The 12,039-nt window shown below is 35.5% G+C and overlaps 1 protein-coding gene across 1 annotated transcript; it reads right to left on the bottom strand.

Annotated features, from left to right (window-relative positions):
• Positions 1-1,085: 1,085 nt before the first annotated feature.
• Positions 1,086-2,138, bottom strand: LOC102248049 (tripartite motif-containing protein 60). The gene has a single exon (XM_005871334.1). The coding sequence runs from the start codon at positions 2,136-2,138 to the stop codon at positions 1,086-1,088; it is 1,053 nt and encodes a 350-aa protein (XP_005871396.1).
• Positions 2,139-12,039: the final 9,901 nt, after the last annotated feature.

Here is a 12,039-nt window from a genome sequence, read left to right as displayed (position 1 = left end):
TAGACCTATAAAATCTGGATTCAGGTATTACAATGTTATACATGCTACTGTGGAAATGTTGCTCAAGAAAGATCCCTTGTGCCTAGAACCTGTAAGGAGTAAGAAACAGCAATGGAAAGGAAATGGATATAAGCTTTATATGGCTTCAGTTCTCTTAAATGGACCTTTTTTTCCCCAAGCAAATACCCTGCTATTGACATGCAAAGGCCCTGCTGAGGTTTTTTGCCCAATGAAATATGAAAATAATCTAAATGGCCTTGACTTCTCTTTTCTATTTTTAATCCCTAGTATTTCTTACTTTTCACTTTTTGGACTCTCCTTCCCAAATCTGAACCTGTACTTCAGCAAGCTGTCCTTGCTTAAGTATTTTTCTTTTGAAGAATTGTTTGGGATCACCTTCCCAGCTTGAACTCTAGCCCTGTCTTTGAGATGGGAGGCTTCTTTGTCCTCTTGACTGCATATATTATTACAGCTGTGGTGAGAAATATGCTGTCTTTCTTCCCTAGTCCCAAAGTACTCAGGTGGATCTTTCAGTTTCAGCCTAATCAGGGATTATTATGCCATCAAAGTTTGACCTTTGACTGGGAGAGTGTCTAGAATTATAAGCAGAGAAAATACAAATTCTTTTTTTTGAGTGTGAAAATGTTTATTACATGATGAGGTTTTGGACCGAGATAAGGCTGGATATTACAGTAGGTCCCAAAATGCCTGGGAGCAGGTTGTGGTGTTCATGGCAGGTACTGGATGATGTTGGCAGAAGCTTGTTTGATTGACACTTTCCCCCTACCTCCAAGATGGAGCACCTAGACTTTCTCATCAGCTTTCCCAGGTTTAAGGTCAGGGAGGAGAAGGGTACATCCTAAAAACTTGCAACATTCAAACATCAAAACTGGAATCAGGATCTTTATTATAAGTATTCCTGTCAATAACAAGGGAACAACTAAGCACATACAAAATTTCTTTCAAATTTGTCATCACTAGACTGTGATGATACTGGTAAAAGCTTCTGAAGAAGATGCAATGGAGAAATAAGGCATAAGTTTTCCTGTAAATGTAGCAGTGATTCTGTACAAGTATGAGCAGGTCTAAATTATAAAAAATGAAACCTCTCCCAACTCATAGTCCAGAAAAACACCAATCATTTCTTTTGGAATAGAGAAAGGGCCAAATGTATGAGTCCAGCAGCCATTGCTTGGCGATGGTGATATGAGAGTATTTATGGGGAAGGATTCTTTACACACACCTAAGGAAAATTCACCTGTGACTCCTATGGTTACCACCCAAAAATGCCTGCCAGCATCAAATCCCTCAGAACTCAGGACAGCTGGGTAAGAGGTAAGTGCCTGGGGATTAAGAATGTAATCTGGTTTCCAGTATGTTGCCTGTTTTCCACTTATTGAGATAAGGAGGTCTGGATGGGCAGTTTCCGGATCCAGTGTCAAATCTGCCTGAAACGTGCGGATCATTTTATGCAGGCCCAAATAATGTGGGGGGAGAGTGAAAATCTCTTTCTTTAATTTATATGGAAAGATGGCTGGGGACTCTATGTTTCCATAGCTGTTGTGGATGCTTTCAATGCCTGTGAGTAAATCCAGGTCTGTCTGTAAACACTTCTCTTCTATTTCAAATAACAGAATGTTTAGCCTGAACATATGGTATGAAATTTGCCTTCCGTTTTCAATTAGTTTTTCTTCACCATCATTCTCTGCTATAAGCAGATCGTTATCAATTTCATCGTGCTCTATTTCCAATAAAAACTTAAGTTCTTTACATTCATAGTCCAATTCCTCCCTCCATTTTTCCATCTTTCTCTTTACTTCACAAATATTTGCATCTTGCTTTTTATATACAGTTTCATCACTTTCAAGGCTCTTAGTGAGGACCCCAATGTACCTTTTGAGCATCCCTCTCTGACTAGCTACAGCTTCCTCAATGGGGATCAGGGGCTGATCCTGGGGGTCTAAGGAGCCCTTGCACTGGTGACACAGCAGCTCCAGGCTTTTCTCACAGAACAGGGTCAGAACCTCATGGTGCTTCCCACACAGGGGCATTTCTTCCTGCATTTTCCTCTGGCTCCCTGAGGTGGGGATTTGCTTAATAATCTCAGTCATATAACGTAATTGGGTGTCAAAGGCCATGGTGCAGTGAAGGTGTCTATCAGAAGAGACTCTCTTCAGTCAGTGTGATCCTCCAGGAGCAAGGAAAAGTGAGAAGCTGAGGTCTGCTCAGGCCTCCCTCTTTGTGGAAGTTGGTAGGAGCTTCTAAGAAGAGTTCCAGTGGGCAGCTGACGTCCAGTTTTCCTGTCACCTTCTCCTGTATCTAATGTCAGGTTCCCCAAGTGAAAATCAGCTGTGGACTCTCATCAAAAACCAAGCACCATGCCAGTCATAAGTGGTTTCTGGAGCCTGGTCCTCTGAGTGAGTCCCTGAAGCGTGTCTCCAAGAAGAGTCTCCGAAGCCAGTCTCCTACCAGTTGAAAATACAAACTCTTTACTTTTACTTCTTCATGGGTCACCCCACACAGACATTTCCTTTGTGTCCTGACATCACAAAAGCAGATGCAAGTACATGGTTAATAAGGTAGAGGAATAATATGCCTGTTGAGACCAGGAGTTTCCTACTGGCCAAGGTGGCTCTTCCAAAACTGAGAGAAAGCTAACTTTGGAAGGAGTTTGGATGTCTCATTCTAAGTCAAAGAGAACAAGTTATCAGCGTGTGCAATCAAGTCAGGCATAATGCCATCCAGTAGACAGTTCTAGATAATTCAAAAGTAGAAATTATCAGTTTGGCTCTAGTTCTGGATAATCTGTCCTACACACTATATTCTCAGGGAGGGGCTGCTAGCAGTCACCGTGTGCTGATTAGCTCCAGTTTCTTTAAATGGACCTTTTCTTGCCATGCACAGACCCTGTTGCCAACAGGTATAGGCCCTGCTGAGGTATTTTGCTCACAAAGGTATAAAATTATCTAAACGGCCTTTAGTTTTCTTTCTTTTTGTTAACTCATAGCAGATCTTGCTTTTAATTTGACATGGGAGGATCCATCTCTTATTGAAAAGAACTGAAAAAAAAAGCTAAAACTCTGGGGCCCAGAAGAGCTAGGGCCAGATTCAGAGGAAATACCCTGTTCCATCGGGAAAAGGTAAATGGATAAGATACTTGGACAAGTTGAGTAAAGATGAATCCAAGTCCTAAAGATGTGCAGCACCAATAAGTAGTAATTCTGGGGTTTGAAGAGAAACCCGCTGCCCAGGTGAGTCATATTGTCATAGGATGCTGGCTGATAGGGTTGCCAGATTAAACAAAAATATAGGACAACAGTTGAATTTGATTTTCATATGAAAAACAAATAGCATTTCAGTATAACTATCTCCCAAATACAACATGGGACATACTTATTCTTAAAAGATATTTGACTTTTATCTTAAATTCAAATTTATCCGATTGCCCTGTGCTTGGACTTTGATAAAAAATCCATTGGACAGCAGTATTTCCATGTGAAAAATCCTTCCAACATTTCTCAGTACATTATTTTCTTTTTTCTGAATCCATAGAAAATTTAAATCAAGAGATTGTAAGTCCCTGGTCAAGTAGTTTTGTTGATTAAAGTGTTGCCCTGATATGCTAAGGCTGTGGATTCAGTTTCTGGTCAGGGCACATACAAGGATCAACCAATGGCCAAGGTGGAATGGCTGTGTGGTAGGGCATCTTCCCATGCACCAAGAGGTCACTAGTTTGATTTCCATTCTGGGCACATGCCCTGGGTTGCCTGCTCAATCCCCAGTAGATTGTGTGCAAGAGGCAGCTGACCAATGATTGTCTCTCATCATTGATGTTCTATCTCTTTTTCCCCTCTCCCTTCCTCTCTAAAAATCAATAAAGACATTTTTAAAAGAACAAGATTTTTTTCTATATTGTCTAAAAATTTATTTATTATTAGATATGCAATTCATTTTTAGATATGCAATCCATCCATAAGGCAGTTTTCAGTCTCATTTATAAATGAGGAGGGTCAAGTGAGATATGAAAATTTAAACAACAGATTGTAAGTGGGAGAAGAGCTTGAATTTTGGCCTTCTTCCTTGCTTTTCAACAAATACTGCTTTATCTACTGTCCTCATGAAGTCCTCCCTGATATTCCAAAGTCAAATTTATCTTTTATCTCTTAGCCCCTGCAATTCTCAATATCACTCATGAAATGCCTTTTGTAGCATAATTTTAGTGAACATTAATGGTAGGCACTGTATGCATTTGTACATACTGCATCCCTGATGGATTGTTAGCCCCTGTGATTAATGGCTGTCTTATTATTCATCTTTATAAGACTCACAGTTATCCCAGCTTAAAACTGGTGGTGCTCATTACATGGTTGTTAAAAGAAAGGAAGAGTAACTATTAATTTCTCAGCTGTACATCTCAATTTTGAAAATAAAAATCTCATTATAAAAATTGTCATCTGGCATATAAAATGATCTAAAGGAAACAAAAATCTTCAATTAAAAAAAAGAAGTATTTACTAGTAACTAAAAAAAGAAGTGTTTTTTGGTGGCACATAACCACTTTATGGTTTTCTGTTCTCAAAGATTCATTCTTAGTTACTTGTACTTAAATTAAAAAGCATATCCAGCTAATGGAGCCTGTTATCTTGAGGTACATTTTATGTTGTCCGCAACTTTAATCTTCTATCCCTTATAGACTCAGGCTGCTTTCAGAAAACCATTTGTGTTGGCCGAAGGTACCCTCCTATGTATTTTTTCTCATTGGTTCTTTTCAAGCTCATAAGTGTTTCCTGGTTTTCTGGTTTCTTTTGTATTTTATTATCTCCAAATGATTGTTCTTGTAACTGCTCCATAGTTTTCTATCATTCCTAAAATGCATAATTGTTTTTCTAATATGCTATTCATTGTCCATTGTCTTACTTCATTAACTTGTTAAAGTCAACATGATAGTTATGCAACATATTACATTCAATTTATCACTATGACTCATTTGATTCTTTTTCATGATTCACATATTCTTTGTGCTTTTAGGATCCCAAATGCTTTTCCACTGGGACAGTGAAAAAAAAGCAAAATATTTAAAATGAGGTAGGCACTACTTTAAATTTTAGCTTTGCCATTTACTAGTTTATGTCCTTGGACAAAAGTATTTAACCTCTCAAACTCTATTTCTTTATTTTTTAAATATAGGATTATTATGAGGACCAAAAACATTACATTAATGCAAAGTCCTTAGCACAATGTCTGTAAAACATTAGGTCCTCAATAAATGCTTGTTTTTCTTCCTGGGGAAAAAGTTTAAAGATAGATAAAGGACTGATTGACATGTTAAAATGTACAGGAGGCTTTCCAGCCAGTATTGCTCAGTGGTTGAGTGTTGACCTATGAACCAGGACGTCCCAGTTTGACTCCAGGTCAGGGCACATGCCTGGGTTGTGGGTGTGATCCCCAGTAGGGGACCATGCATGAGGCATCAGATCAATGATTCTCTCTCATCACTGATGTTTCTATCCCTCTTTCCTTCTCCCTTCCTCTCTGAAATCAATGAAAACAATATTTTAAAAAAATGTATAGGAGGCTAATAGGGAACCAGAAGGATTCTTGAGAAGAAAATTAGCTTGATCAAATTTGAGAACCAAAGGAATACTCTGGTGACAGTTTAGTATAGAGATGAAAAAATTAGATCTTTGTGTACTAAGTAGGTACTGCTAATGGGGAAAGAATCAGGGATTGTTTGATCAATGGTGATCTGGAGAATGCATTCCTTTCTTATATGTATTGAAATTCCAATGGTCAGTATTAAAGTTTCTTCCTGACCAAACAACACTATTGGGGATTAGATCTGCCCTGGTGGTGGCAGGGGCAGTTTTTCATCCCTGGGGTAGAGGATTTATTTGAGACCAAATAAATTAGATACCAGGAGTGGAGTTAGGTTCTTATCAGAGTCCTCTACATAAGAAATTACAAAGAACCAGAACAGAACAGTTGCTGCGTGGGATAAAGCGGCAAATCCCTATACACATAAGGATGTATACCTGAGCAAATTACTTTAAAATTTAAATGTCATAAAAAGCATTCCATTGCAAATGCTTTCAAACAGGTGTGTCTCCACATAAAATAATCCAAAATTTAAGCAAAAGTAATATTTTGTTTAAATCCTGATCAATAAGTATTAGAGGCACTTAAATTATAAATATGCATATATAGTTTCCAAATTATATTTGAATATATATATCAATTTTAGTGAACATAAATTAAATATATATGTGTTATAAATCATGGACAAATCAATTATTTTTTTCATTTCATAATGCATTTTTTACTGTGAAGATCATTTTCACCTTTTCCAGTGAGCATCACAGCATTGCCCTAATCACCTCTTAAAAGAGCAAGGCAAGTGATCAGTGGATTTCTATCGTGGGTTTAATGATACTACAGTTATGAAAGGATTGATGTGGGCTCATAAAAGCACTTTAAGAATTGATGTGAGAAGTGGAATCCAGCTCCTGGCAACCTCAGGTCATTAAAACACTGATTTCACCTGCTGAGAAGAGCTGTCGTTCCAACTCAGTTTATTGTAGTATTTCCTGGCATTATTCCTAGACTTTATAATTATCATCAACCCAGACCCAACTTTGTATGGTTTACTTTGCATACATTATTTATAATTCTTACAAAACCGCTCAAGACAGTTATATTCTTTACAGTAGGGGAAATAACCTCATAGATGTTAAACAACTTGACCACATTCACTGTTAGCATTTGTTAAATGCCTGATTTAAAACCCAATCTTTTTTCTCACAGGCCACAAATATTTGATATATCACATGAAAAGTTGTACTTTATTATGTGCAGACATTATTTGATGTCTATAATACCTATGGCATGGTTTTCATTGTAGACATGGATGCAAGGAAGCATGAGCAGGCATTAGCCAGTGACATCAGTCATATCACTGAATGTATAAAACTTTCCTTAATAAAATTTCACAGTATACATAAAATAGTTTTATAATATTCATATTCTATGACCCAAAACACCACATATTTGTATCAAACTAAAAAAATAATCAAAATGAATATAGTTAATACCATATTGTACATATGAAAGTTACTAAGAGAAAAGATCTTAAAAGTTCTCATCACAGGAGAAAAAAATGTAGCTATGTATGATGATGGATGTTAACTAGATTTATTGTGGTGATCATTTTGATTATATATATTATACCTGAAACTAATATATTATATATCATTTATATCACAATAAAAGAGATAAACACAAAAATTAGCATATGCTATTTTTTAACACACTGATATTCATAACACCAAATATTGGAGAAAAACATGCAAACAAAAATTAGTTAAGGTGATTGTTCTTTCACATGTTTGTATAATATAATATTCCAAATAATAAGAAAGAGTATTTATAATTAACACACAAGAAAGTGGTTATAGAAAAATGTTACCCAAAATGAAATAGAAGGTATAACTGTATGTGTAAGATGGTGAACGTTTTATACACTATATCAATCCATATATTTGTACCTATGTATTTATTTTCCCCTCCCTTCCTTCCTTCCTTCCTTCCTTCCTTCCTTCCTTCCTTCCTTCCTTCCTTCCTTCCTTCCTTCCTTCCTTAATCCATCCGTCTATCCATCCACATAACTATTGCAAATATTTGTAGTATGTGTCAATAATAATATGATACTTTAAAAACTAAATTATTGTTTATAATTTTGGTTCTACTTCAAACATATATCATTTTTAGCTTTAAAATAAAATCCATTATAGTTTTAAAAATAACAGTTTTTGCATATAGTGTACCAAACAGTCTTTTTTTAAAATAGTTTTAAGGGTTTAGACCAAGGATCTAGCTCAGGTCTGGCTAAAGTATGAAATCTCTTATCCTGACTCAGGCAAAAAGATAAGAAGAATAGGGAAAAGATATGATACTGAAGAAAATTGGAAAAAGAAAAATTACATAGGTGGTAAGAATCATCTTTGGTTTGAGTATAGTTCTTCTTAGAGGAACAGGGGTGAGGAATTCTTATTCTCTAAGTTAGGATTACATGAGCTGCATTAGCCCTATAAAAAGTAAATGAAACCTATGAACTTTAATTGTGCTAAGAATTATTGTCATCAAGAAAATAGTACTTCCTATTATAACATATTATAAGCCTCATTTTTATCCTTCATTGGCAAGAACTAATAGTTGTAGCAATGATCTAAAATATGATTTACTTACTTTACTTGCATATATAGTGAACCTCTTACTATAGGGTTGGGCAAAAGTAAGTTTACAGTTGTGAGTACATGAAACACTGAAAACCTATTTTTTTCTATACCCTGTTTAGTATACAATTTATAATGATATTTGAATTCTTGACAGGAGCCATCAAAAAGGGAAATAAATTAAAAATTTCCTTCATAAACACCTCCTAATATTTTAGTAAATAAAATTTCTGCCACAACTACAGAAAAACCCACTTTATGCTTAATTCAAAACTATGATAAATTGTGGATAATGTTTTAATTAAATATCAGAACTATCTCAAATAAAGGAACCTATTTGTGTCTGCTAGAGCCAGCCCATAACCACCTCGTAAGAGCCAATTTTCACATTTTTAGGAATCTTGTGATCTGACTGATAAACATGTCATTGTTAAAAATTAACTTTTATAAACATACATTTAAATAAATTAGGTTAAAAACAAAAATACTAAGTACACAAAACTCAGTAATTACTTCTTAACTGTTTTACCATATTTTACTGGTATCTATGCTTTTGAAATTATTTACATCTGCTATATCTGTATTCTGAAAATACTATGCAATGGTATACTACTGCAAATCTCTTTCCAACTCCACCTGCAGGGACGCCACATTGGTAACTCGAAATCAATAATGGTGGGAGCATTTCTACCATGGAAATAAACTATCACATCCTAAACCAGAACTTCCATTCCCACCCACCTTCCCTGGAAATCTGGTTGGAAAATATTTACCAACAACCACAGTACAAATTATGTCTTTATGACCTGCTCCTCACCGCCCCTCTCCCCCCAGACACATCCAACTTTAATGTGCCTTATTTGAATATTACCCATTTTTCTGCATCATGCATTATGGAAAGGTAAAATATAACCAACCACCATCAATAAGTATAACTGATTCTATATTTAGCCATTGTTTGATATTGTGCGAGGTACCATCCAATAACATTGATGCTATAGAGGATATAAAGACAAACAAATATAGTACTTAAGAGGAGAGGGAATGAACAGATATTTATTCAAGTTGGTATTGCTTTGATATTGAAGAAAATGAATATCTATATAGTAATAGCTAATATTTAAAGCAACTTCATGAAGTATCCTTTATTTGATTCTTAAAATCAGCCCTGGAAAATAAATAAGTTAGCATGTGCCCACATATCCAACTTAGACAAACAAATATAGTACTTAAGAGGAGAGGGAATGAACAGATATTTATTCAAGTTGGTATTGCTTTGATATTGAAGAAAATGAATATCTATATAGTAATAGCTAATATTTAAAGCAACTTCATGAAGTATCCTTTATTTGATTCTTAAAATCAGCCCTGGAAAATAAATAAGTTAGCATGTGCCCACATATCCAAAGAAAAATTCAAGACCTGCCCCAAGTCATAGAGTAAAAACAATGCAGAAATAAAACAAAATGCAATATCCAACTCCTTTAACTCTGCATCCTGTGCCATTTGTGCTTTCCTCTGCTATTAACAATTATTTGCTTGGTTTTTTAAAAAGGGACTTTCAAATTGTATCTACCAAAGTCACTGAAATTGTCCCTGGACACACTGAGCTTTTTAAAGAACACCTCAAAGGCCTATTATGGCAACCTTGTAATAATTATTATATTTTTGAAGTATAATCATACAGTGACTCTCACTCTAGATTCCTGTCCATTCCATAAAGCAATGTAATATTACATTTGAGGTGGCGGCCACGATAGGTGGATTGACAGAAGACACACATACTTCTACCCCTGAGTCTGTGCTTCAGGTGCCTAAGACACTGATGACACAAATCATCTCCAGTTCAGAATAAAAGGCTATAAAATGAAAAGTATTCTTTCAAAGTACAAGAAACAAGATGCATCTAATGACTGGAGAGGATAAGACACACTGAGAGTGTATGAAGATAACTGAAGAAAAATTATGCTTAACAAGCCAAAAACTAAGTCAGATTGATGAATTGAAATTGGAGAAATAGAATAATTGCAAAAAAATGAATCTATGATTTTTATTTTTAAGACTTTTTAGTAAAATTCTGTGGGAAAAGGTGCACTAAATGGTACACCTTCAAAAAGGCATAGTTATTATGTTAGTCCCAGTCCAAATATATTCAAATATATCCCAGATAATTTGGTATGAACTTATTAATACTACTGCATGGTAAATGCAGCAAGTAGAACATATACAGTAAAGAAAATAATTGTTGTGTTCTTGTCATTTTTTAATCTTTATGTCTTTATGTTATCATTACTTAAAATATTGACTACAAAATATACCATAGATTCTATCTGACTCAATGTCCTAGAGATAATTGGACACATAGCAAAATGGTGGTAATGCAGGCTATGTCATGAAATCAAAGTATTTTCCCATTTTAAAAAGAGTGATTGATGCCCTAACCAGTTTGGCTCAGTGAAAAGAGCATCGGCCTGCGGACTGAAAGGTCCCAGGTTCGATTCCGGTCAAGGGCATGTACCTTGGTTGCTGGAACATCTCTAGTAGGAGGTGTGCAGGAGGCAGCTGATCGATATTTCTCTCTCATCGATGCTTCTAACTCTCTATCCCTCTCCCTTCCTCTCTGTAAAATATCAATAAAATATATTTTTTTTTAAAAAAGAGTGATTGATGACCCATGTCTGTCACTCACGATGTTGAGGTTTCTTCATGGACTCTTCAACAGTCTTCACCATCAGGCAAAAAAAAAAAACACTTGATAAAAAAATGACACTTTTTGTATTATACACCTGAAACTAAGACAACATAATATTTAATGTAAACTGTAATTGAAAAAAATATGTATTGCAAAATATAAGAAACTGCACTAAGTTGGGAAGAGGGCGCTGCAGCGTAAAAAGAAATATGAATAAACTAAATAATTAATGCTTGTGGAGTATTCATGTTTGCTTTGTCCTAAGTAGGTTCCTCTTTTATCCCTTTATGACCATCCTCTTTCTTTCTAGGTCCCAAATTCTGTTTCATATCTGAAAGGGTATATGGGCCTCATTGACAATTATTCCAGGAATAAGCCAATACTAAGCTGATTAGTCTCTAGAATGTTTCAGGAGTGTGGCAGCTAAATAAAATTTTGATAACTACATAGGTAGATAGGTAGCAAGCCTCGATAGCATAATGGTAAGAAATAGACTTGGGAGAGTGTCTCTGGCATAGCTTATTTAAATCTGTGTCCTTATCTGTAAAAAGGGGCTAATAAGTGCACCTATTCACTGACACTTTATGAGATTTAAATGTGTTACTGTTTATAAAAAGCCTGTAACTGTGCCAGAACATAGTCAGCACCACATAAATTATAAATGCATGTGTCTATATGTTTAATGTAGATATATAGTTATGTAACAGGCAGCAGGCATTTAAAGTAAAACTTGGATTTGATCAAATTAATACTTTGGAAATTAACAGAGAACTAAGAATGTAATGATATTTGCCATATGGCTTCTACAGCCAGGTATTCTGACCTAGGGGTTGTAGAAGTCTATATGCCTAAAATGAGATCTGTGCAAACTTTTAAGGCAAGGTCAATGAATTAATTATTAATTCTGAAAAAAATCACCTAAAAACTGAGTGACTTAAAGCAATAATATTCACTTATCATCTCTCATAGTTTCTGTGGGTTAGAAATTTGAAAGCAACTTGGTTGGGTGGTTCTGACTCAGGATCACTCATAAGGCTACAGTAAGATGTCTCAGGCTTCAATTATCTGAGCAGCTTGACTGGGGTAGGGGTGCCTTCTTTCAAGGTGGTTCACAGAAGG

This window comes from Myotis brandtii, unplaced genomic scaffold, assembly GCF_000412655.1.
Source record: "Myotis brandtii unplaced genomic scaffold, ASM41265v1 scaffold335, whole genome shotgun sequence".
In the NCBI taxonomy this organism is placed as follows: Eukaryota; Metazoa; Chordata; class Mammalia; order Chiroptera; family Vespertilionidae; genus Myotis; species Myotis brandtii.
The sequence above is the reverse complement of the archived record's forward strand: the minus strand, read 5'-3'. Positions and strand labels throughout refer to the sequence as shown.